Source organism: Engraulis encrasicolus, chromosome 10, assembly GCF_034702125.1.
Source record: "Engraulis encrasicolus isolate BLACKSEA-1 chromosome 10, IST_EnEncr_1.0, whole genome shotgun sequence".
NCBI lineage: Eukaryota > Metazoa > Chordata > Actinopteri > Clupeiformes > Engraulidae > Engraulis > Engraulis encrasicolus.
In genome coordinates, this window is record NC_085866.1 from 13,385,852 (window position 1) to 13,412,006 (window position 26,155).

General features: G+C 44.8%; 1 protein-coding gene across 1 annotated transcript; it reads right to left on the reverse strand.

The window, feature by feature from the left end:
* Positions 1-1,356: 1,356 nt before the first annotated feature.
* smc1al (structural maintenance of chromosomes 1A, like) lies at positions 1,357-25,011 on the reverse strand. The gene is made up of 26 exons (XM_063208071.1): positions 24,592-25,011; positions 23,381-23,569; positions 19,050-19,162; positions 18,449-18,652; positions 18,049-18,287; positions 17,256-17,514; positions 16,184-16,324; positions 15,879-15,961; positions 15,560-15,659; positions 14,890-14,997; positions 14,460-14,645; positions 13,446-13,625; positions 12,869-13,015; positions 12,066-12,203; positions 11,270-11,386; positions 11,052-11,158; positions 10,352-10,493; positions 9,612-9,757; positions 8,136-8,289; positions 7,229-7,327; positions 6,428-6,584; positions 5,348-5,502; positions 4,831-4,982; positions 3,737-3,806; positions 3,380-3,490; positions 1,357-2,252 (listed from the first exon to the last, which is right to left on the reverse strand). The coding sequence occupies exons 1-26, from the start codon at positions 24,698-24,700 to the stop codon at positions 2,172-2,174; spliced, it is 3,687 nt and encodes a 1,228-aa protein (XP_063064141.1). The 5' UTR covers positions 24,701-25,011; the 3' UTR covers positions 1,357-2,171.
* Between the last annotated feature and the right edge of the window lie 1,144 nt (positions 25,012-26,155).

Genomic DNA, 26,155 nt, shown 5'->3' on the forward strand with positions numbered 1-26,155 from the left:
GGCATTTCCCATAAAAATGTAGTACGCTCTGCTTATGACAGAGCAGATAACCGACTGCGTGCGTGTCACTCCTGCGTCCCTTTCCTGGTCAACTGAAAGTTGTAAGGCAGACTCAACCAACTGGCTGATCAAGCTGAACAAGGCAGGCCTGATTTACTAGTCCATAAAGTGACGAAAACATACAATACTGTACAACTGTCATTATGACTTTGCTGATTTTGTAGTTCCTTTGTAATAGCATTGCAATGAGATGCAGGCCTACATATTTCTTTGTATTTTAGAGAGACCCACTTGGAACCCAACTCACCATGACTGTATGATGACCTTGTGCAAAGGGTCATGGAGGTCAATAATCACTCTGATTGACTGCATGCTTTCAAACACTTATCTGTTTACAGCAAAAGCTAAAGCATCCCAATACATTGATTCTACAAGTAGACTGGGCGGAAAGCCTGGGCATTGTTGCATTGTGGTTTCAAATTAACCTGTTTTGTGCCAAGTGGTCTATACCTGTGTGAGCCTTAAGCACCTGCAAACGAAAAGTGCAGCTTAGCAATAGGCCTAGGTGGAAACAGAGCAGGTGTGATGGGGTGCCATCTCTATGCCTGAAGTTCTAGAGACAAAGCTGTTCCCCCCTAAGATTCCATTAAAAAAATGTCATGTTTTTTGTTATTTTATCTGTAATTTTTTTAAATTCCTGTTTTTATCCTTGCCTCTTGTCTTGTTTTTAAAATACCCTGCCTTGTGCTTTTATTATCTTTCACCACACGCCTTGCCTATTGTTTTTATGCTTTTGCTTTTTCCCTCAGTTTTTCTGTTGTTTTCACACGTTTTTTCTCACTGTATACAGCACATTGAATTACTCTGTGTATGAAATGCGCTTTAGAAATAAAATGGCCTTGCCTTGCCTTTGACTGCATTCCAAATACACTAGCTTGGCTCTAATAATGTTGTCGTTAGGACGCATAGTTGGAACCACAGATATGGTTGAGGGGGTGCGTGACGTGAGTGAGGACAGAACAACAGCAACCAGAGGAAGCTGTGGCCAGTGTCATGGCCTAGAAAACCTGAACAGCAGGCAGGAAAGCAGGCGTCAGAGCAGCAGATCATGTCTACAGGATCACTGCACCTTCAGATTTTATTCAATTTTGCTTTTGCTTGGAAAGACCATCAGTGTCGGTCAAGGCCTTCACAGGCTCAAATCAAAACATAAAAAGGAAAACCTTGAGTGTCCTTTCAAAACAACAAACCAGTCTGGAGTATATTTAACAGGACTGAAAGGCCACTTCTCCAGTACAAAGGTGCCTGGATACGAAACTCGGCTGGGCAGCACAGATGCACATACACTAATATGGCTAGAGAGAAAAGGTTTCTTTATTTCAGTCCAAAAAAAGCAACTCACAATCCAAAAGTAGACCTTAAAATACATAGCAGGGCTGGTAGGGCTAAAAGTGAGTACGTAATGAGAACAAAGACAAGATTGTAAAAACATACGGAGAGCGCTTTAGTAAATAAAGGATCTTTGAGCCTTGCCAGCAAATCTGCTGCAAATCACGTCGTTGTCTTTTCTTAGCAAAACAAAGGGTTCACAAGATTACTTTGTTTATTTGTATGTCTGTTGGAGCCACTGTTGAAAGGACTAATTAGTCAAGAAGATGAACATCCAATGCAGTGATCTCTACTTTAAACAAGTACAAATAACGTGGAATTAAACTCTTGATGAAGTTTTTAAAAAAGCTGGTCACTACAGCTAACCTTTTAACATATCGTTGTCAATTCACATTATCCAATTCCATAGGAGAGAAAGACTTTAGCAATAAACAAAACATGATCAGGACTTGTGTACAAAACTCATAAAACAAAAGAATGGACCAAAGGTAAAAGAGAAATTAGTAAAATATCCAGGCTTCACAATGCCTCCTTTCATCGTAAAGGGGGAATGAGACATTATTAAGCTTACGTGCCATGGCTACTTTACAACATTCATGATTCTACCGTTAAACGAAAACAGCTTTTACGCATTCATGATCTGGCACGACAAGGGAAACAAGATGACTGAATAATATCATATAAAAATGCCTCTAAAAACATAATAATAACATCATCACCACCCACTCGACAGGGGGAATACAAACAAAAGTACATGATGTCACAACAGTGTGTCGGCTGCGCTACTCGTTTGGATTGGGGTTTGCGTCCGGGTATTCAGACAGGTCAAAGGTCAGGACTTTACTGATGACACAGTCCCCTTGCTGCCGAGATAGAGAGGGAGGGAGGGAGAGAGAGGGGAAAGGGAGAGGCCAGTTAGTTGAATTCAGCTTTTGTTAACTGGTTGTCTATACAGGGGTGCATTTCTGGAAAGCGTAGTTGTTAGCAGTTAGCAACTACGGTAGTTGTCAATGGGAAATTGCATTGCAACCAACAAAGTAGCTAACATAGTTAGCAACTACGCTTTCCAGAAATGCACCCCTGTTCTGTGAACACAATGACCATGCACACCCTGAACATGACTTTATAGATGCATTATGAATCTGCTCTTTACATTGAAACGGTTGCAGATAATATGGACAAATCTTGCAAAAAATATGGGCAATATTTGCAACTGGTTGTTGACATGCCTCCGTCAGGTTGACCACTGTAAAGTTATGTATTGTCAAAACAAACACCACTCAGAGCACTGGGACTGTACAGGTTTACTTTGCGACTCTCTTGCATCTGGCCTGGCTCATTGCCGACAATGTGTTTAGTAAACTAACACGTGCACACTCAGCTCAGGGTAGGAGTGTGTGTGTGTGTGTGTGTGTGTGTGTGTGTGTGTGTGTGTGTGTGTGTGTGTGTGTGTGTGTGTGTGTGTGTGTGTGTGTGTGTGTGTGTCAGGGCTTGACACTGGCACCTGCAAACCGGCCAAATGCTGGTAAAACTTGGCTGTGGCTAGAAATAATTTTAGTGTCACTAGCCAATTTGGCAGGTAGCTTATTCTATGGTATGACATATCAGAATAGCGTATATTATTGTGTATTCATTGTTTGCATTAAGTTCAAGAAAAAGCTCAGTCACACTGTTTCTATTAGTTTGTTTTATTTAGAAAGCTGTGCACTCATCTTCTTGCTTTAGCACCCCATCATCTGAGGTTGAATGTACAGCGTCATAACAAGGGAAAAAATAAACAATATCAAATTTGTGGCTAGTAGAATAGCTGAATGGCTAGCGACTCGGGAAAAACACTAGCCACAATGGCCAGCAAGCGAGAAAGTTAATGTCAAGCCCTGGTGTGTGTGTGTGTGTGTGTGTGTGTGTGTGTGTGTGTGTGTGTGTGTGTGTGTGTGTGTGTGTGTGTGTGTATGTGTGTGTGTATGTGTGTGTGTGTGTGTGTTCTCACCTCGGGGTAGACACCAACGAGTGCATCAGCCTTGGTATAAAACTCCTCTTTCAGCGAGATGACGATGGCTTGGAAGTGCTCGACAGACTGATCCTTGATGTAGTTGGCCACCTAGTGGGGGAAGAGAGAAATTCAACTCATATTATGGCCAAAACCCAGAAAAACACACAAGCTCCAAAAATCTAATTTGTAAACAAACAAAAAAGCCACCCCCATACTAAGACCTGTGTTAACCCACATAGTTACATGTTAAGGTTTTTTTTTTCAGTACCGTGTAATATTAAACATGTGCTCTGCAAAGAGGTTTTGTGGAATTGAACACTGACTAGAAATAACTTGATTATGGCGAGTACAGACCTTGCCGATGTTGGTGTTGTCAAGAGCGGCATCAATCTCATCAAGCACGAAGAAGGGGGCTGGCTTATAACTGTAATGCAGACACAGTAACAAATTAGAAACAACTCCACTAACACTGCCTTATTTACACAGTCAGTAAATAATACACAACAAGGAAATCCAGACGTGTTCTGATCAGATATTGATATTAGGCCAAAAGTTAACCTGGGCGTGTGACTTTATTTGATCAGGTTTTCACACAGATGGTGACAGCATGCCATTTGACCAATCAGCAGTGGCCTGGAGCCCGTCAAACTGAAGAATTGAATTTTAAAATATTTCAAGTGTCCAATTAAGGATTAAAGTGAAAGTTCCCGCTGGGAAAATGAGCTCTAAAGTGATAAGCCTGACAGCAGACGAACCCGTTGACACTTTGCTAAGCCGAGTGAATGAAGCTCAGAGTGGTTAGAGTAACAGGTTTACAACTAGCGCTTAATAAGGTCGATCACTTAGCAACCTTCATACTAGTGCAGCCAGGAACAGCTCAACACTTTCAGCAGATTACCAACTAGCACTGGAAAACACTACTAATGTACAGGTAGTCCACAGCAGGCAAGAAAATGGTACAAATAAGGTAGAAATAAGATACATCTATAACAAACTGCTTGAACTAGGGATGCAAATTATCAACTAAATCATTAATCGTTAGTCGATTGAGCTTATCGATCGACTTACGATTAATTGATGAGCTGCGTTTTCCCCCCCGAAATCTCAATGGTCCCCAAAAAAAACCCTATTAAATCTTAATCTAAATCTATAACAAACTGGTTGAACGCAAGTAAAAAAGCACATTAAAACAGTGCAAAACTGGCGTAAGTGTCTATGCAAAACAGTAAGGAAAAACAGTAGAGCATTTTTAGCAGCATAATAAAGCATTTAAGCAACATAAGGGTGGCAAGCATTCCAATAAGCATTCCATTCCAACGTACATTCCGCATACTAAATGAGAAAAGACAACACTCACAAACAAAAAACTGAAAAGGGAACACACGGTATGAACAGAATCTTGCGCAGGCATGCACACACACACGCACACGCACACACACACATTGTACCTGTGGATGGCGAAGAGCAGGGCCAGGGCGGCCACGGTCTTCTCTCCTCCTGAGAGGTTGTCCATGGGCCGGAAACGCTTGCCAGGGGCCACACAGTTGTAGTTGATGCCGTCCAGGTAGGGCTCCTCAGGGTTCTCTGGACCCAGGAAGGCCTGGAGGGTGAGGGGGTAATAACAGAGAAATAAGTACAAAAGCATAGTTAATCAATACAGTAATACGTACCAAACAATAGTTAATCAATACAGTATTAAGTACCAAACCATAGTTAATCAATACAGTAAGGTCAGGTGAGGCATCGAAAACTCTGCACCCCTACTTTTTAGAGTTGTTTTCCAACCCCCTAAATCGGCATATTAACATATGAGATGTGCACGACAATACACATGCAAGAATAATTACAGAACAATTGTCAAATAAATAACTTGTGTGTCAGTAGTTAGCAGCTAAATAAATTCTGATTTAGATAATTCTTTCCCTTTTAGTGTGTGTAAGCATACGTGTGTGTGTGTTTTCTGACCTGGGCGCTGCTGTTGCGGGACAGAGACTTGTAGATCTCGTCGATGTTGGTGGCGACGGACTCGAAGCAGGCGTTGAAGCGGTCGAATCGCTCCTTCTTGATCTGCTCGAAGGCCTGCTTGGCTTTCTTGGCCCTCTTCCTGGCCGCCTCGAACTCTGCAGGAGGCCAATCAGTCAAGGCAGTCAGTCAGTCAGTCGAGCAGGCAATCGCATCTTACAGAGTCATCTTACAGTGTCATTCACACCCAACAACAGAGCCAACACACAGACACACAGACACACACACTCTTGAAACTCTTGCCTGGCTACAACACCCTTAGTGAAATGCTTATCCTATCCATCCATATCCAAATATACTGGTTTCCTCATGTAAATGCACTGTAAATGAAGTGCTGTCAATCAGAGGCATTTCTCTTTTCACAATTTAGATGAATAAAATATGCTCAATGTCTACCATTGGGTGAATGGAAAGTAAAGGGTATGTCTTTCTTGTTCAAGACAATAAAACATCCGACAAACGTGTGACACCTGCATTCATGTATGCCATTTCACACGGCCTGTTCATCCCATGCGTTGCATTGCCCTTCTGGACTTCCATTACTTGGTCAGCAGTGGCATGCATTTTACAGACGCCTTGCACCAGATCTACAACCTACACAAACATGCATGCATGCACAAACTGTGGCTCACCTCAGTGAACTCTTATCTCCTTCTTCTAAAGCCACATCTCAAAACCGTCTTTTATCCTCAACCATCCACACACACACACACACACACACACACACACACACACACACACACACACACACACACACACACACACACACACACACACACACACACACACACACACACACACACACGCGCGCGCACACACGCGCACACACGCGCACACACGCGCACACACACACACACGCGCTCGCCCCTGTGAACTCTTATCATTCTTCTAAAGCTACATCTCAACACTGTCTTTTATCCTCAACCTCGACCTCACCCACACGCACGCACACACCTTTCTCATGCTTCTAAAACCACACCTCAAAAACAGTGTTTTATCTCCAACCATCCTCCTGTCACGTACCGTCGCTGGTCTCCTGGAACTTGTCCCGGACGCTCTCCAGCTTCTCCATGGCCTTCATGTTGGGGGCGCTGATCCTCTGCAGGATGCTCTGCTGCTCGTTAAGGCGCTGCTGCAGAGTGTTCATCTCCCCCTTGATCTCGTCGTCCGACAGGGCGTCCTGCACACACGCGCACACACACACACAATGGGTTCTCTTTAACCTTTGTACTTTGTATTTCTATGTTGATATGGACCGTTGTGTCTGTTACAAATAATTTGATTGATTTGAATCCAGTCAATTAGTATGAGAAAACCTATTCCAACCTTAAGTACAACCAAGAAGAACTTAGACAACTACACCAAATAACCATCAAAGAGCACATCTCTTTGGTGCACATCTTGGTGGAAATGCTAGGCCTACTTTACTGTACTCTGTGTCCCGCAATTCACGCAAACACAATTTCCCCTACCAGGGCGGGGGGGTTCCTATCAGACTACTACAAAGCTGCGTTGAACGCTTGCTGCAAAGCAGTTCACCACCAGGACAGTAGAGGGCGTGCAACATCAGCTAATATTGAACAGAGCAGAGCAGCTGTAAATGTGAAGCTGCATGAGGCTCAAGCAGGGCTCTGAACTGTCCCTCACCTGCCAACATGGCTACAAGTGGTTAATCTTACTACTCAAGCACACACTCACTAATGGGTCAAAGTGTCTAGAGTAAGCTCTCTTTTCCACCAGCCAAACTGAATTTTCACCAGCATTTGGCCGGTTTGCGGGTGTGAATTTAGAGTCCTGGGTTCACGTAATGTTTAGGCTTCTCACCTTGAGGTCCTCAGACAGGTTGCTGTAGTCGATCTCAATCAGGGCTTCCTTGGCCAGGACATCCTTTGAGCTGGACGTCCTTTGACTGTTCCCTTCCTCCTGCAGGTTATACAACACACACACACAGAAATCCTTTTTACACATTCAGATCTGATAGATGGATGCACAAGAATAGGAAACCTTTTTGTGTAAGGTGGCATTTGCTGTGTGAAAAAACTGTGATTCCCTGCAGGTCGCACACGCACGCACACACAATTAGATCAGTGAACGTTAAAGCGGCACTATGTAGGATTAAAAGTTTAATTAATCAATGTCCGGACTGAGCCGATGCTTATTTGAGTCAATAGTAAGTGAACTTACTCGCAAGCACTTTCACGGTCCGCTGTCAGAGAAGACCGAATGACACTTTTGAAAGAGCGACCCGAACAAGTGTCATGGGAAACACTTCTCATACAAAAATATTCGCTTTACATACAGCCAGATACATAATTCACATTTGTATCAACTGCATTCTGTGGTGAAAACATTCTCAATGCCAGCTTAGCTAAACAGCATTTTTTCATGATGGTTTAGATTTTGAGACAGGCATGCCATGGGCACCGCGCAAACTACGTAATCCTACATTGTGCCCCTTTACGAAATATGGCTGCTGTAATTGTGCTGCAAGTGGGTCAAAGACGTCCAACATAAAATTGTCCGTAAGTGCAACGGACACTTTTGTTTTTTTTGGAACAAAATTGGCTTGGCTGTCATGCATTCACATGAAAAACAATTGAAAATCATGTTTTTTTTACAGTTACAATAAGCAAAACTATCCGTTGGCCCTGAAGCACACTTTCATGTTGTTGGACGTCTTTGACCCAAGTGTGTGTGAGGTGCGTGGTAGTGTCTGGCATGGGGCACCCACGTCCTCCTGGCTGATGTCGTCCATGGTGCCCGACTTGAGCGGCAGGCGGATGTCTTGCATCTTGCAGGCCTGCAGCAGGTTGTGGCGGTCGCTGCGCTTCTGCTCCAGCTTGGTCTCGATGGCCGTCACCTCCTTCTGCAGCTGAGTCAGCTCCCTACAAGCAAACACACACAACAGCAGGCAGTGAGTCACATGCTGTACACCACCACAACACGATAAAAATTGTGATTTCTCTGACAGATATCACAATTTTTCCCTTTCTTTAAATCAAGTTTAAGTGCATGGAACTCTGTTCTCATGTTCCATAACAGTTGCTCCGGTTCAAGTGACTCTTTTCTATTGAGTGACCTGTTCATGTGCAGCATGCAGCTTTGATTGGTAGCTGATAGAGAGCCGTTCTATCAGAGATATCTGTTGTTTTCTACACCACAAAGCAGGGGCAATAGGCAGTGCATACATAAGTGCAATTATTGACTAAACAAAACATGGATCATTTTAGAGCACGATTTTTCTGGCTTTGACGATCCCAAAATTGGGTTGTCTGAGATCGTGATTTTCGATTTTTTTGATTCGATCTTTCAGCCCTACACAACATTATACTGTACGCAATACACAACACACCAGGCTGTCACAAACACAACCACAACACTACACTGTAATACATTAGTCTGTCGCATACACAACCACAACACTATACTGTACGAAATACACTGTTGCATACACAACCCCAACACTATTGTACAATACTCAACATACCAGAATCGTATACAGTAGGCAACCACAAAAATATACTGTACGCAAAACACAACACACCAAGCTGCCACATACATGGTCACAACACTTTTGTACAATACACAACATACTTAGCTGTCACATACAGTAGATAACCACAACACTGCATACGCAACACACCAGGCAGGCTGTTAGTTACCTACACCAGTGGTTCTTAACCTTTTTTCATAAAGCCCACCATGCCTGTGCCCGAGACAATCCGCCCACCATAAGGCGGGTCCCGGACGACCCCAGGTTAAGAGCCACTGACCTACACAACATCAACACTGTACAATATACAGCATCATCTCAACATGCGACCATTGCATACAACTCAGAGGGGAGCATCAATGGCAAACTATGAGACACACCAGATAACTTTGTGATCAGCGTCGCTGGGCATGAACATGATTGGTTTGTGATTATTCAGCCTGGATTACTCTGCCAAATGACTCTCCAATGTAAACCTCTCCTCATCATAAACAGGGATTGTGCCCGGTCCTGCCGTGGCCAACTGGTAGGGCACTCGTCTGTCATGCTGCCGACCCGAGTTCGATTCCCGGCCCATGTCCTTTGCCGACCCCTGCCCATCTCTCTCCCCATTCGCTTCCTGTATACCTCCCAAACTGTCCTATCATCAATAAAGTCGTAAAAGACCAAAAAAAACATCTAAACACAATATCTAAAGAAGGACTGTGCCCTTACTTGTTGGCTCCGCCCAGCTTCTTGCGGATCTCCTCCATCTCGTGGTTCTTGTCGTTCACCTCCGACTTCTTGGTCAGGTGGCCGTTCTTCAGGTCCTGCAGCTGGGCCATGGTCTCATCGATGATCTTCATGTGCCTCTGCTCCTCCTGGCAGATTCAAGATGGAAAAAAGGAAACATTAGAAACAAATTCAACATTAGAGGCACAGGGAGGAGTACAATCAAAGACACAAGACCCTTGGAGTGGTCAGTAGGAGAGCAGCTAGCTGCAAAACATTAAGATATAGCTCATTACCTACTTTTCTAAATACATGATTGATTATCATCATTACCCCTTCTCTACAGGAAAACTCACCTACTTGACCACACATGATTAGTTAGACATTCATGACCTCCCACTCCTAACACACCAGAGGAGACCTAGCTACAAAGAATTGCTGAACTGTGTTCATAGGAGGAGCAGCACAAGGGATGGAAGCGACAGAGTATGCCCATTAAAAGCAGATTGCAAGCATTCCAACTGTTTGCGATGGCTGTCGCCGAACAGCATCACAGCTAATTAGCATAATATTTGCTGAAGTTTAACTACAAACGCCCTAATTGATTTGTCTCTTCTGTCGTCAGAGAAAGTCCATTACTTTGCCGGTGTTGCTCTAGTCGCGTCTGGTGTATTTGTGCAGTAAGGCATTCCCTACTTCACACATTACTACTTATAATATCCCATCATTTGTATTCCATTCACCTTCTTCATCTTCTCGATCTCGTTCTCGTCCTTCTTGACGGTCTGTTCCCACATGACCACCTTCTCCTGGTCCTCCTTCAGCTGGTTCTTCTCGTAGTCCAGTTGGATGCCCAGCTTGGTCTTCTGGGTCTCAAACTCCAGGCTGGTGTGGGGGATGGGGAAACACAAATTAGTTTTTTTCATATTTTTCCCCCCAGACAGAGAACTTTATTACTAGGCCTGGGAATCCATCCAAATTTCCTGGATCGATTCGATTTCGATACAGAAGGCCGACGCGGTTGAGAATATAGGGATGGTCCTCCGCAAAAGATTGATCCACAAAGTTTTGGGACGATATCGGATTTCTCGGACGTAAATCGATATCGGATCGTGGATCGATTTTTTGAACACAGCCTTATTTATTACATGGCTTAATGTCATTCTGTAGAATGTGTCGTTCACCTGAATGTGTCTCCCCAACATTCGCACGTATGCCATTTCTGAATAGCAGATATGTTGGTCTATAACAGACCGCTTTCAATGGCAATGGAGAGAATGTCTGCTACCTGATCTGCTTTTGACACTTGGAAAACTGCATGAATATGGATATGTACTGGGCATAGCACAGAAAACTGGAGAAACGGTATATGGTCTGGTGCAACGCAACTATTCAGGTCATGCGAACCTGCGGCCGATAAAGCTTAATAGTAGGGATGCTCACCGCTTCTTTGCAATCTCGTTTTGCCTCTTCACCTTCTCCTCCTCGAACTCACGGATGTTACGGACGCCGATCTCCTTACAGAAGTCCAGAAACACCTCGTCCTCCACCTGGACATAATAACCATTAGGTCAGTGCAAAAAGCTAAAGCTAGCAGCAATTGCAGAAAGGATAGCTGAACATCTTCAAATAAATAGGCTGCGATTGTTGTTAATACAAACCAGATTCATGCGGTCTTTGAGCTCCTTCATTTCTCTCTCTCGTGACTGGACGATTCTCTTGATGTCGTTGATGCGTGGCCCGAAGTTGGCCAGCTCACTCTCCAACTTAGACTTTTCCTATGATTTCACACATATTAAAATATTACAAATATGTTTGCGCTTACTATCTGAAACACAATCAGCTGGAAGACCAACTTCAGTACATTTTGGTGAATTTCATCAAAATGCAATGCACATTTTCAAGTGTATGATCATTTTATCATGGCGTTTCAAGCTTTAAATTAAGAGAAAAAAAAACTCTTTGGCTGGACGAATGAAAGAGTTCTTCCCTGGTCCATCACTGTACATCACATTTCATTATCGTTTTGCATTATGCAACCACATCTCTTATAAGCCCAAAATAGCCTGCAGTACCACTCCACTGAGCCGCTTCATTCAGGCCTTCTGGTCATCTGGAGCCTGACCAACACACTCAGCCAGAGCCCATGTCATTCTGTAATCCACCAGCAGGTGGGGGCAAGTACCCTTCACACCGAGTGGCAGATGGGGACGCTGAACACGGCACAATTCCATACATTTGAAGCATTTCCAACTGTCTGTTTTTTGCAGACAAAACTGATTTTCTGATTGGAATTGGTGATCATGAAAATAACAAAAATCAACAGTTGAAAATGCTTCAAAACTGTTCAGCTGGCTGTAGAGATCAGAAGGTTGCTGTCCACTCTTAATATTCAGTCAGTGTTTTTTTGCGCAGTGCCAGAAGGGCGCGCTGTGTGAGCTGAGCTCCGTGTGTTACCTGCATGTTGAGGGACAGGTGGCGGGTCTTGGTCTGCTCCAGGTCGCTCTGGGAGTACTTGAGCCTCATCTGAAGGCCGTGGGCCTGGGACTGCACCTGACGCAGCTCCGCCTCCTTACGCTTGGCTTTCATTTGTTCCTGCGGACGACGGACACAACAATCAGCCAATCAGATTACTAACAGACAGGTTTGAATGTGGCCACTCTATGTAAGGCCAGTACTGTGTTGGCAAGTACAGTCCAAAACCAGACTAGAACTGTAAAACCGGGGACACTGCAAACAGACATGGTCTGCTGGCAAGCGCACCAGATCCTAGGGAGATACAATAAAACTACAGCGTGTTGCAAGCATAATTTCTAGAGGTGCCAGCAAAAGCACTGGTACACACAAGCATTGACCATGCCAATGGCAAAAACTCACACTCACAGCAACAGTCTCGTTTGCCATACAGTTCAGTCTTGCACAGTCAGCAGTTTTAGACTGGAAAGTCAGCAAATTGGCAATAGAGCTAAAAAGCAAGAGTGCTACTGTCTGATGGTACATACTTCATTTTAGGATTGCTGTGGTTTCATGAAGCTCATGCACAGCAGGTCTGCCACATCTAGCTAGTATTGCTCATCTTTTTTTCTCTTTTCTTTCTGACTTTATTTATGATAGGACAGTGAAGGTGGTGACAGGAAGCTAGCCAGGAGAGAGAGAGAGACGGGGAAGGGCGGGCAATGGACCCGGGCCAGGAATCGAACCCGCATCATCCGCATGGTAGACGAGTGCCCGTGGGGCAGGGCCTGTATTGCTCCTCTTACCTTGAGCTCATCCGTGAGCTTCTCCTTCCTGTCCTTCAACTTGTCCACGGCCTTCTCGTCCCAACGCCTGGCCTTGGCCTTCAGGTCGCTGGCACCTCCGGAGATCACACCAGACTTCTGGAAAAGGGTACCGTCCAGCGCCACAGTCTGGGGAAGAGAGTTTCAAAACAAGACAAAATGAGGATCAGATTCTTCTGGAATTTTCTCTGACATCTCTTTTCGTAGCCTTGCTTACTCGAGTAGGAAAAGGTTATCCGTCTCCATGATCTGTCTTGGTGGGGTTTTTTTTGAGGTGAATAAAAATGTCAATGCCTTGTCAGTCAAGGTGTGAGGTGTGAGTGTGGCTTTTGAACACCTCTGATAAAAGTACCTTTTTTGTTTTGCAATTCCTACATTTCAGCATACCATTGCCACAAAAAATGTGTGTGTGTATAGATTTTTATAGATATTTATTGCACTTTTGGAAAATTGTTCTGTGCCATTTTATTTACTGTAACTCAGTAGCAACATGCAAAGAAGACCCATCCATATCTAGGACAATAGACAGGATGACATGTCAGGTGTACTGTATACATACCTTGTGTCGCTGATGTCCTCCAAAGGCAATTCTACGCGCTTCATCCACGTTCTCACAGACCAGGGCGTTGCCACAGGCGTACTGCAGGGCCTTCTTGATGTGGGGGGGCTCGTACCGGATCACGTCAATCACCAGACGTGCCCCGCGCAGCTCACGCAGCTTCTCATCGGTCGGCTTCACCTGCCAGGGGAGATTGACATCGATCAGCAACCAATAGCATGTGCCCGAGTCACCCGAGCAGACAATTAAAAGTGTCGGCTTAATTTACACAGCCAATTACATCGGTCTGCTTTACTGACGGTCAGAAATAATGCCCCCTGTGCCTGCTTTAGCGAGATAACCAATATGCCTTGCTCACCTACAGAGCACACTGATCTCCACACGTCGGAGTCAATATATGTATACTTAACCTATTAAGTCAATATGTTTTGTCTACGTTCCACACAACCAATAAATGCACGGCAGTGTCAGGAAGGACGGTGTTGATAATTACGAGCACAAGAACCTTTACAGGCATTTTCATTGAACCATTTTAATTGATTAGAGGTTCTATAAACATGCAGTACATCGATCGAGAAGGTTGAGAAGCGCACCTCTTGAAGTCTTCCAATACAAACATCCTGGTTGGGTACTACACTACATAATACAAAAGCACTGTGGACTGAATCAAAAGGACACTGGTACTGAACTTTACATTATTTCACGGCGGTCTAAAAAGGTTCATTTTACTTTTGAAGTTGTTGTTAATGTGGGCTGTTACCTCCTACCCAGGACGTGCCCTCCTAGTGACGCAACAACTTCAGCTTTGCTTCTAGTCAGGCCAAGAGCAATACAATATCTTTTCTGAGCTCCCAAAAAAAACAGGAACTCCTCCACGTTGTCGGGAAGCATAAAACCATTAGAAAACCAAGGGAGGCAGGTCAACGATGCCGCTTGGGAAATGTTAATCGTTATGCTCTTGATCAGACCAAGTCTCAAAGAGATTTGAAAGCCGATGATAATCAGGCTGGTTACCTCCAGGTAGTCGAGGGGAAGGAAGGTCTCCGGCTCTCCGCGCTGCTCCTTGATGTACTGGATGCAGTCGCGGCCCGTCTTCTCAGAGTCCACGATGATGGCATCCATGTTCTTGCCCAGCACCTTGGTGACGGCGATCTGGTACTTCTTCTGGGTGGGCTGGCAGAGGTCGATGAGCCTGCCATACTGTGAGGGGGGGGGCACAACAGAAACAGGGGATGTTTGTTTGCTTGATCCTACCCAGTCCTACCCAGTTGTCACAGCACATTACATCGTACAAATGGAAAAAATAAGCAGATGATCTTATGTCTATTATTACATGATACAAAGATTTGACTACAGTGAAATGCAGATATACTCTGTATGACTTGGGGGTGGGGAGTCTCATCACTGACTGACATCACTGACGGAAATGTTTGAAAGGTCTTACCACAGATCCGGGGTAAAGTCTTTTGATGCTCTCCATGATCTCAGCTTTACGCTGCTGTCGGCTGTTCTCCTGCCTGTCGATACGAGCATCACCCAGCTGCTCCATAACCTGCAAAATTAACAGTAGTACTCAGTATTACATCTTTGGGGTAAATGTCCAATTAACTGCTTTGACATACAAAAGTGTCTTCCATTACGGACATCCTGAAGGTGAGACTCAAACTTCTTACTAACCAGTTCTCTCTCAAGATATTTTTTTCGACTGCACTTTGTACTGATTTTGTTACAAAATCTTCAATGACGGTTGAAATGCAGGCTTGTGGCCTCAAAGGTCAGCAGTCCAGGGAAAATATCATAATACACCCAAAACGCATTTTCTTTGCTACGCATGTTCAATTGGCACTTATGAAGGTATTTTGATTAGACAAGGTGTACCTAAAAAAAAGTGTCCAGTGAGTGTAATGGTGGTGAACTATTTTAAGATTGTTTTTGGTCCTTTTCGACTTTATTTGATAGAACAGTGTAAGTGGTGGACAGGAAGCGAATTGGGAGAGAGACGGGGAGGGGTCGGCAAAGGACCCGGGCCGGGAATCGAACCCGGGTCAGCCACATGGCAGGCGAGTGCCCGACCAGTTGGACACGGCAGGGCCAGTGGTAAACAATTTACTCACCGAATTCAGTTCCATGTTGATCTCATCGATTCTCCTCTTGGCCGACTCCACCTCCTCTGTAAGGTCCTCCTCCATCTTCTTCTGCTCGTCCAGAGATTGCCTGGTGGGAGGAGGAGGAGGAACAAGAAGGAAGGAGATGGATTGAAGGACAGGATATCAAAGGAAGTGGAGGTCATACAGGAAAACATGTGAAGGAAGATACAAAACTGAGGGATGAGGCAACACAATATAGTTGCATATCTTGTGTCATTTGAACAGGAGGAAAGTAAGAGTCATTTCTTTTGTGCATTTAAGAGAGATTGCTCATGTTAGAACCAACCTGCTGGTGGAGATGTAGTCCTCCAACTTCTCAATACGCTTCTGGTTCTCCTCGATCTCTCTGATCTTCTGCTTGATCTTGGCCTGAGAAAATACACAGACATTTTGATGAGCACTTAAACACTTAACACCTTGACTAGGTCCCTTGAAAAGATAAAGATTTCATGTTGTTAAAGGAATTTCAAATGTTGCTTAGCCAAAAAATATATACTTTTAATGCCCCACCACCTTGACTAACAAACATTCTGGGGGAAATACTGCACTCGAAGCCATTTTCCAAAGCAAGCGTTCCCTGTTCATCCATACCTCTGTTTCCACCTTCTTCCTCTCCTCAAGGTCCAGACGGTCCTGGTCGGCCTTCTGGTCGCGGTTGAACTTCTCCGCCTCCTGAGCCAGCGTGGCGGCCCGTTTGCTGGCCTCCTCCTTCAGCCGGTGGTACGCTTTCACCTGTCAGTCACACAACAGCATGTTACACCATTACACCCACAATGCAACAAACGTTCTCACCATCTCACTTAGTGTTCAAGAGCCCTAAGCATGTTTGTGCATGTATAGAAATGCCAGAGAGAAAACTGTTAATTTATAAATAGGCACGTCAGCTACAGTTGTGCAGATGTGCAATGGTCTGAGATACTGAACCAAGATACAGCTGTCTCAGTTTCAATACCAACATTTTACACAGATTGTCTACGTGATTAAGTGTCCATCACTGGAGTTGTGGTTGTGCTCTATGATGCCAGCGAGCCTGGCTCGACTTTAGTGTAGCGGTCAGAGGCCCACTTTGATAACCCAGGAGACCCAGGTTCAAGTCCTTATGGGGCAGTTCTCCCATTCCCTAATTTGTATCTGTGCCATGCTGAATCTGATGTTCAGGCGTGCCTGGTCTGTTAGAGGTGTGCATTGGCAGTGCCCTTACGATAAGACTAGATTGCGATTCGGCAGGTAACGATTCTACGATGCATTGCAATGTATTACATTTCTGCCGTCACATTTCTACTGAAAGCAAGGCAAATTTTTCATCAGTCATCATGAGACAATACAAGCAGTCACATACTGACCAACATTTTAACGGCTGTTGCGTGCATCAGTCCTGCAGTTTTCAAGGCTTTGAAGTGCATTAATTGAATGTAAAAGTTAATTTGTTCCGGAAATGCCCATGGAAGTTATTGTTATTGTTGACACCACTACTGGGGTCCGTTTCTCGATTCTTGTCGTTGCTAACCGTCTTAAGACCGTCTTAAGACAGTCTTAACATTCCCTTGGATTCAGTGGTGATCGTCGCTGTCGAGAGAGAGTTGAGTCGCTCTTACGAAGGACGTTGCTACCGTCGTTAGCAAAGACGCTTTCGAGATACAGACCCCTCGTCTGTGCTCCTCACCTGGTTCTCCTCCAGCTGGAGGTCCTGGCCCTGGCTCTGGGCCTCCTCCTCCATGCGCTCCTCAAACTCCTGCCGGGCGGTCTCCACGGCGCCCTGCTCCTTCTCCAGCTCCTCCATGTCGGCCTTGCGCTTCTTGTACATCTTCTGGGCGTTCTGCAGAGACTTGCGCGCCGCCTCCAGCTTCTTGATCTTGTGGGACGTGTTCTCCTTGGCCTTGATGTACTGCGGACGCTTCTGGTTCAACTCAGAGTCCTTCTCCCTGGGGGAGACGAGAGGAGAGGGGACAGTTCGAATCACAACAGCTAATGTCCCTACACCAATCATACATATTTATACTCTGAGCAGTGCCAGGTGATTCTGAAGCGTTAACTGAGGATAGCCTTTAACTACATACACCAATCACAAAATATATACAAAATCCTGCAAATTAATATTACTATTACAGTGTGTTCCACAAGTCTCGTGTTTTCTCTAACTCTTCGTTGAATTTCCCCTAAATGTATCCACCAAATTCACCACTACTACAATTCAACAAAAGCTCTCTCTTTAACCTTATATTAAAGTGAAGGTTCGGAGTAGATTCATCCTAATGTCATTTGAACCGTGACATCCATCAAGTAGTCCACCCGAAGTGTTTTCTACCTTGGGCATACATTAGCGAGTTATTCCGAATAGCTTAGTACAAGCGGTAATGGGCTCTGGCAGTATGGCATTATGGTGAATCTACTCCGAGCCATCACTTTAATCTCTCTGCGTCCTTCCATCCCTGTTTGAATGTTCACAAGTTGCTCACTTGATCTCCTTCTCGATGGTCTGCTGCTCCCTCATGAGTCTGCCCAGCTCCTTCTTCTTCTCCTTCAGCTCCTCCTCCACGCGGTCCATGCGCTTGCGGTCCTTGTCGATGTCCTTGTTGCGCGTGCCCAGCTCGCGGTTCAGCTTCTCGATCTCGGCCTCGTTGTGGTAGAGCTTGAAGAGCTGCATCTGGACGTGGGCGCGCGCCACCTCGTCCTTCAGACGCTGGTATCGCTCCGCCTGGTGAAGTGAAAATCGTGAAAATAGGGGATTAATCATCATTGGTGCTGTGTGTTTGGTGTAGGGATGTCAACAATTTATCGAAAAGAATGTAAAGAGAATATCAGAATCAAATCAAATCTCGAAGAATCAGAATCAAAATGTGGGTGCCCTGCCCTCACCTCCTCTTTCTCCTGCTTGGCCTCCTTGCGCTCGGCGGCGATGTTCTTCTTGCGGTGGTAGTTGAACTGGGTGTCCTCCTCCGCCTTCACCATCTCCTTCTTGCGGCGGTCGTACTCCTGGGCCAGCTCCCCCGAGCGAGAGATCTCCTCAAAAAGCGCCGTACGCTCCTTGGGGTTCTTCATGGCGATGGACTCCACCGCGCCCTTTTGAGAAATGTCAGCAACATTTTTTTTTTACATTTCTTAGAATTCTTATACATTCTTGCATTCAAAAAATATCAAGCAGCTTTAGCTTAATTTTCTGTACAAAAATATCTATGCATGTACACTACCATGGTATCAGTAATTTTTACCTACTAATAGTAGCAGTAAATCTACCATCAATTTTTCCTCTGTCAAATTCTGAATAGGTTACCGTTTCTGTTTCCTGACTATTTTGTGACAACACCCCAAAATGGTAAACCTGGGGTGCATTTCTCTAAACCGTAGTTGCTAACTACATTAGTTACTTTGTTGGTTGCAATGCAATTTCCCATTGGCACCTACCCAAGTTGCTAACTGCTAAATAGCAACCCTGGTGTGTCAGAATGTGCGTACGTACCTGGAAGACGAGGAAGTTCCTGGCCTTGATGAGGATGCCCAACTTCTCCAGCTCCTCGCTGTACTCAGGCAGCCCCACCACCTTGTTGTTGATGCGGTACTCAGAGGACGAACCTGCAGCACACAGGCAGCAGCAGTGTTGTTACATTAACCAATGCCAGCAAAGTCATTTAGTTTAAGTCCTTTCACTCGGGGGCCATCTTGGCTACGCTTCCGGTCTTACTATTTGGGATACTATTTCAGAGTAGTCATGCGCAGAATTTCCCGACATACGTTCTGCTTCACGGTCTGTGAGATGAAGTGGCAGTGGACCCGATGTGAACCACACACGTCATCAGCAACATCCGCTGAAGCAAATTCTCAGGGCATGCCGCTTGACTACGAGCAGTCGTAAAAGGTTGCGTCAAGGCGGCGAGATGATTGGATAAGTAACAGCGCAGCTCAGCAAGCAATTGGCTCTCGTTACTGGACAGGTGGGATATGTGCAAGCAAGCGCCATATTAGCGTAGCGAATTGCACCCGTTCATTCCTATGGGGGCTTTCTGAAGTGTTCCGCCTCTTATTAGACTGTCTCTGATGCCAGTCAAGAAAGACAATGGCGCTGTGACGGAATGTCATAGTAATGCAACAACCCAAATGCACAAGGTCACCGGCCACAGCCACCGTAGATGAAATGAATGGATACATCAGAGTGACGTTTGAAGTGACCACATAAAAGTTGGGATAAAATGAGGGAAAAATTGCCCAAAAAAAAAAGCACCAAACTTTATCGCTGCTAAAAAAAGGATGGACTGCCCTACAAGTGCATGCAAAATGAAGATGCCGTATAGTGCAGGGACCTACACTAAGAAGCTGGTTTCAGCTGGAAAACTGGTTAAGTTAAGAGGTAAATCATCTAATAGAAGAGCCTGGAGTCCTCATTTTCTATTAGATGATTTACCTCTTAACTTAAACTGGTTTACTCCTAAACCAGCTTCTTAGGATAGGCCCTTGTACAGTGTCTTTCCTAAACCAGCTTCTTAGTATAGGCCCCTGTATAGTGTCTTTCCTAAACCGGGCCTAAGAAAATTAAAAGTTTGGTTCCGGTTGGTTGTCAGCTTTGGTCATGGGTCGGTCGGATTTTTATTTTATTTTTTTCAAAAAATTTTTTTTAATGTCCGACCCCCCCAACGCGCCAAATTTCGACATAAACGTTGTTGAACAATGCCAAAGACGATAGTGGAGTGAGGCCTGCTAAAGCTACAATGAAATAGCCTACAATAAGCATTAATGAGCCAATACTGACCGTCACCGAAATGAGGATGCGTAATAGCCTACCGTTTCTGGCAAAACTTGTCCAGCTGTCAGTTGCCTGACACTGCTATTTTAACTCCTGTAGGCCTATGTCCCGTTTACTTTTTTTATTCCTTTCCACCATCCGTTGTAGACCATATTTTCATTGGGATGAAGGTTCTGGCTTGCAAACATTCTATTTACTCATTTTTTTGTTTTACGCGAGGATGTAGACACCTGAGGCGATATGAATGTTTTAATGACGGGTGATTGAGGGGGAACATCGTCATTGTCATTAAATCATCATTGTAGGAAACTGTAGTAGACCTAGGTCTTCATCGAACAGTCGTATTTGTGGCGGGCAGTCATGGGTGAGCGGTTAGGGCGTCAGACTTGCATCCCACAGGTTGCCGGTTCGACTCCCGACCCGCCAGGTTGGTGGGGGGAGTAATCAACCAGTGCTCTCCCCCATCCTCCTCCATGACTGAGGTACCCTGAGCATGGTACCGTCCCACCGCACTGCTCCCCATGGGGCGCCACTGAGGGCTGCCCCCTTGCACGGGTGAGGCATAAATGCAATTTCGTTGTGTGCAGTGTGCAGTGTTCACTTGTCTGCTGTGGAGTGCTGTGTCACAATGACAATGGGAGTTGGAGTTTCCCAATGGGCTTTCACTTTCACCATCGTTAATTTCCATTTCATTATTTGGAAGAGGTGCGGAGAGTCAGACAGTGACAGGCGCCCTGCTCCTGTGCAATGGTGGAGGGACAAGCAGAGAGAGAGAGAGAGCGAGAAAATAACGGGCGCAGGCCAACAGACTTCTTGGTTAACCAAGCCTTGTGGTAAATGAAAGAATGAAGGAAAACTTGGGCAAAGCATCCTTCTCTCATATTAACTCATTTTACAAGGTATTGATACAGTGCTACTTTAGTATTGTTATAACGAGTTATGCATCTCGTCGAACATGCAGCGCAACTGAATGGAAGCCCTTTTCTAACACGACGAGACAATATCAATACTAGGGCTGTCCCTAAAGATTATTTTCCTCCCGATTATTCTATCAACTATTTTTTTCGAATAGTCGCGATTATTTTTTTTTATTTTTTGGAAAGGAAAAACTGTGATATGCCACTTAATTTTGACCTGAAAAAAAAAACTGACAAATAAAGCAGAGTGCACCTAGGGCCTATTAGGACAATGATTTCTTTTTTTTAAAAAAACAACAACTATAATACATAGGCCCTACAGGCCTAATATAATATCTATTTGTTTCAGTTCAAATCAAGTAAGCTTATTAGCCTACATTTAGGCTACTGATGTATAAAGAGGCCCAAGTTATACAGTATTAGGAAAGTGGAAACAAATATGGGCCACTATAGGTTAGGGTAAAGGCTGAGTAGCCTGCAAGGAAAGAACGTCGAGGCTACTCTGTCCATGTCATTCTGTTGACGCACCAAAACCCTGCTGGTCCCTAGGCATATCCCCTTTCTGTCGCTAATATAGACCCAGTTAGTAATTGCAGCACGACATAATTATGACTTATTATATTATTAGAATAATATTACTATTTATTTAGACCTGCAGTCGGCACAAACAATATTGAATAATGCGAGGTGAACGTGCACCGTCCGTGGAGAAGGGAAGAGACCTTTCTGAATCGGGCATGCATTCCTCTCACTTCTCCACACCTCACGCTGTTGGCCGGAATATGCACACTTCTGTTGTCTTCATTTACTTTTTAACTTTGTATACAAGCTCTTCTACAAACACCCCGACCACTGTCACCTTAAAGGTGTTGAATATTGCGTCTATAACAGGCACATTACGAATCATTGCTTTATCTCCCTGTCGTTGCTATGCACGCCGCCAGCATAGCGACAGTATAAAGCAGTGTGGAATATACCGCGCGTCTCGATCTGAAAAACTTTCACTTCCTCAATAAATATAGTCTTCTACAGAAACACAACCAGGTCTTGTGCCTTGTCTTTAAAATATCGCCACACTTTAGATGTCTTTGTCCGTTTGTTGGGCTGATAAGTGGTGCCACTGTTTGTTTGACACTCGGACGTGCAGCCCCTGTCATTTTCTCCACTTCTGTTTTCAGCACGTCGCGGCTCGCACAAATCACTTTTTTTCATTGGGCTGATTAGTGGTGCACTGCCACTGCACCTTCATCTTCGTCTGACACTGACACCCTACAGCCTCTGCCATTTTCGTCGCTTCTGCTCGCGCAAGTCACTTTTTTTTTTTGCGCAAATCATGTAAACGACGGTATGTTGAACACGCCGACTTATTTACGCAATCGACGTAATCGATTACGTCGAATAGTCGGGACAGCCCTAATCAATACATTCAAAAAACGTGGGTAGCCTACTCATAATGTTGTCTGTGTGTTGCATTTCGAGGCGGGTGGTCAGGCTGTGTCAGTGTCGGGTGAGATAAGGCTACTGACTTATTATTTGACAGGCATTTTCGCCAGGTTCCCAAACTATCCTACATCGTAGGCTATTAGTCTGCAAGAACGCTATGAGGCAAGCTGTTTAAAACTTACGAGCTACAACGACTACCAATTAGCATGTTGTAGCACAATAATTAGCCTACAACGTGACCGAGTGGGTGCGCAACTCTGCAGTGACATTTGGGGTTTTCTAATATCAAGCCGGCGGCCCTTATGGCGCGCGCGTGTGCGTTGCTCCTATGTGGATAGTCATGCGATGCAAATTCAGTAACTTGCAGGCAGGTAGAAAGTGAGAGATGGCGAGTTATGGGAATGAAGAAACGTGTTGTGTGTCTTGTCTATATGAACAACCGCCCACACAACATCGATATATTTTTTGAGGATTCCAAAAACTCAAAAAAAATGTTTTGGGTCGCACAAAAAAATGATAGGGTCGGTCGGCAACCGGAACCAAAACATAATTTTTTCTAGGCCCCAGCTTCTTAGTATAGGCCCTTGTGTAACATCTTTCCTAAACCAGCTTCTTAGTATAGGCCCTTGTACAGTGTCTTTCCTAAACCAGCTTCTTAGGATAGGCCCCTGTATTGTGTCTTTCCAAACGTACCGATGATGATGCGGCTGAAGGTGCGCTCCTCGTCGTTGTCCTCGCGGTACACCATGCTGACGAAGGCCCTGTTGGCTGCCGGCTTTCCCACTGGCGCTCCATGGATCAGGTCCTTCAGCGTCTTCACACGAAGGTTACTGGTCTTCTCCGCCAGCACGAAGCTGATGGCGTCCATGAGGTTGGACTTTCCTGTTGGCATTGAGAGCAGCACACAATAAACACTCAGAAAGAAAGAAAGCCCAACTGGGAAACTCCAACTCCCAATGTCATTGTGACACAGCACTCCACAGCTCAAAAGTGTTCACTCCACACAACAAAATTGCTTTTAAGCCTCAACCGTGAGTCATACTCACTGAAATGCATCAAGCTTCGTGCAAAATACAACAAAGTGCTGACTTTTCAGGCTCCAAACTCACCAGTGGAAATACTGTAAACTGGGTGTATCTCAGTAGAAGCATCACAAACTACTCAGAAATTAGCACTTTATTCTTCACCGATGCAAACTTTACAATGACACCCAACACACACGCATTAAAAACGTGCAGATATACATAGGGGATGGAAATTAACAAAATATAAACTTATACAAATCCACTGTCAAGAGCGTGTATAAATTCACACATTCTTCAACAAATAATAGTTCTAAAACTATCGTTTTTACCATCATATGATTGGTGGTAGCCCACCGGGAGGCTTGTGTAATCACTCAAATCAATATGACATGATCTATGACTGAGAGAACACTCAAGCTGCAAGTGATAGGAGTGCGTTGAGATACTTTATCAGGAAGTGTCGCTAGATTCAAGTTGATCTATTCAAAATTCTAACGAGGCCAACACACTTCGGGAAAAATATTCAAAGTGAAATGGTGCGACAATGTTGCAAGTTGTACCACCCAACATTGCTACAACGTAACTCCGTGTAGCATGTTCATCAATAAAGCAATGTGTTTGCACTGCGATCATATTTTTCATTCCAATAAATCGCGTTGAAAAGGTTACCTTACCAATCACATACGACTACAGATTCTTCATTCACAGCATCAAGTAGCAGTCAACGTAATTTAGACATATTCTGCAAGAAACCACATAGCTAGCTTGTAGGCTACAAGGCCTAGTGGATATGGGGAAACAAGGAAGTCCTCGGTCTGAATTTATAATCCCTGCGCTGTATCACACATTGTCCATGGGTTTAGCAACTGAAGTTCTTACCTGATCCATTAGGTCCGATGATGGCAGTGAACTTCTGGAAAGGTCCAATGATTTGCCTGCCCTTATATGATTTGAAGTTTTCAATTTCGATTAACTTTAGGTACCCCATTGCGCCGTATTAAAATAAAGAAAACCTTTTGATGGTTAGCAAGCAAGCGTCTTTGAGCAGCAAGCTTGCTAGCAAGCTAGCCCTAGCAAAAATATTTCGACTCCGTTTGCAATGGCTCGTTTGAAGGCCACGCAATATTAAATCATGTATCGACTGCAACGTGTACTAAACTGTATGTACACACAGACACATTCCATACATAAGTTAATTCGACGGCATTTGAAATCATCAAAAAATACCGCGCTAACTTCCCCGGTCTACAAACATACCAGAACCAAACAGAGCGCGCGGGCACCCATGGTAAACATACATTTTCTCGCGAGACTTTGGTTCAGACAGTAGTAAAGGGCGGGATGTCCACTGTTTATGCTCTCCATCTCATTGCTCTTTGATTGTGCTGTGTTTGTGCTTTGGCTTGACTTCGCAAAAATTGGATAGGCTACTGTGAACAAAAGCACTAGCCTAAATAAAATAATGAATGGAATGGAAAATAATTAAACATAAATTGTTCAACATGGCAAGTCAGAATAACTTACTGCACAACAAATGACAGATAGGCCATCAATATATATAATTTAGAAACAGCTGTGTATCTTATCTAAGTTTGTGGTGTTATGTGTCAAAAAGGTGTGAAGTGGGGTTCAAATGTACATGCATATTTTGCATATAGAGTACAGTTGAGTATCATTTATTGATCCCAAGGGAAATGAAGATGACAATCATGTACATACATAAATACAGAAGAAGACACAGACATCACACACAACTCTGCACATACTATGTGATGATCACTATGCGGGGAGCAGAGTGCTGGACTGACCACCGCATGGTTAGATCCAAACTACGCCTAGTCATCCCCCCTCCCCACTCTCCCACCACTGAAGACATCTCAACACCTTTGGTCTGTGCAGCCCTCACCTCACCCATCCCCCCTCAGCCCCCAGCACTCACACTGGACCCCCCTCCTCCTCCTCCTACCTCCTCTGAATTCCCCTGTACCTCTCCCATCCCCCCTCTCCCCCCAGCTTTGACACTGGACCTCCCTCCTCCTCCTCCCTCCTCTGAAGTCCCCTGCACCTCTTCCATCCCCCCTCTCCCCTCAGCTTTCACACTGGACTCCCCTCCTCCTTCTCCCACCTCCTCTGAAGTAACCTGCACTGACACACCTACACTGATGGAACCTCTCCCCACCCATCCCCCACCACAAACGGAGCAGCCACCCCCCACCATTACGACAGGACAAGTTAGGAGCGCACTGCGGAGGCTTAAGCCGAAGGCCAACGGACCTGATGGGGTCAGCGCCAGACTCCTCAGGACCTGTGCAGAAGAGCTAGCTGAGCCACTGCAACACATCTTCAATAAGAGTCTGCATGCGGGTAAGGTGCCCACACAGTGGAAAACCTCATGCCTCATACCTGTACCCAAAAAGCCACACCCCAAAGAACTAAACGACTA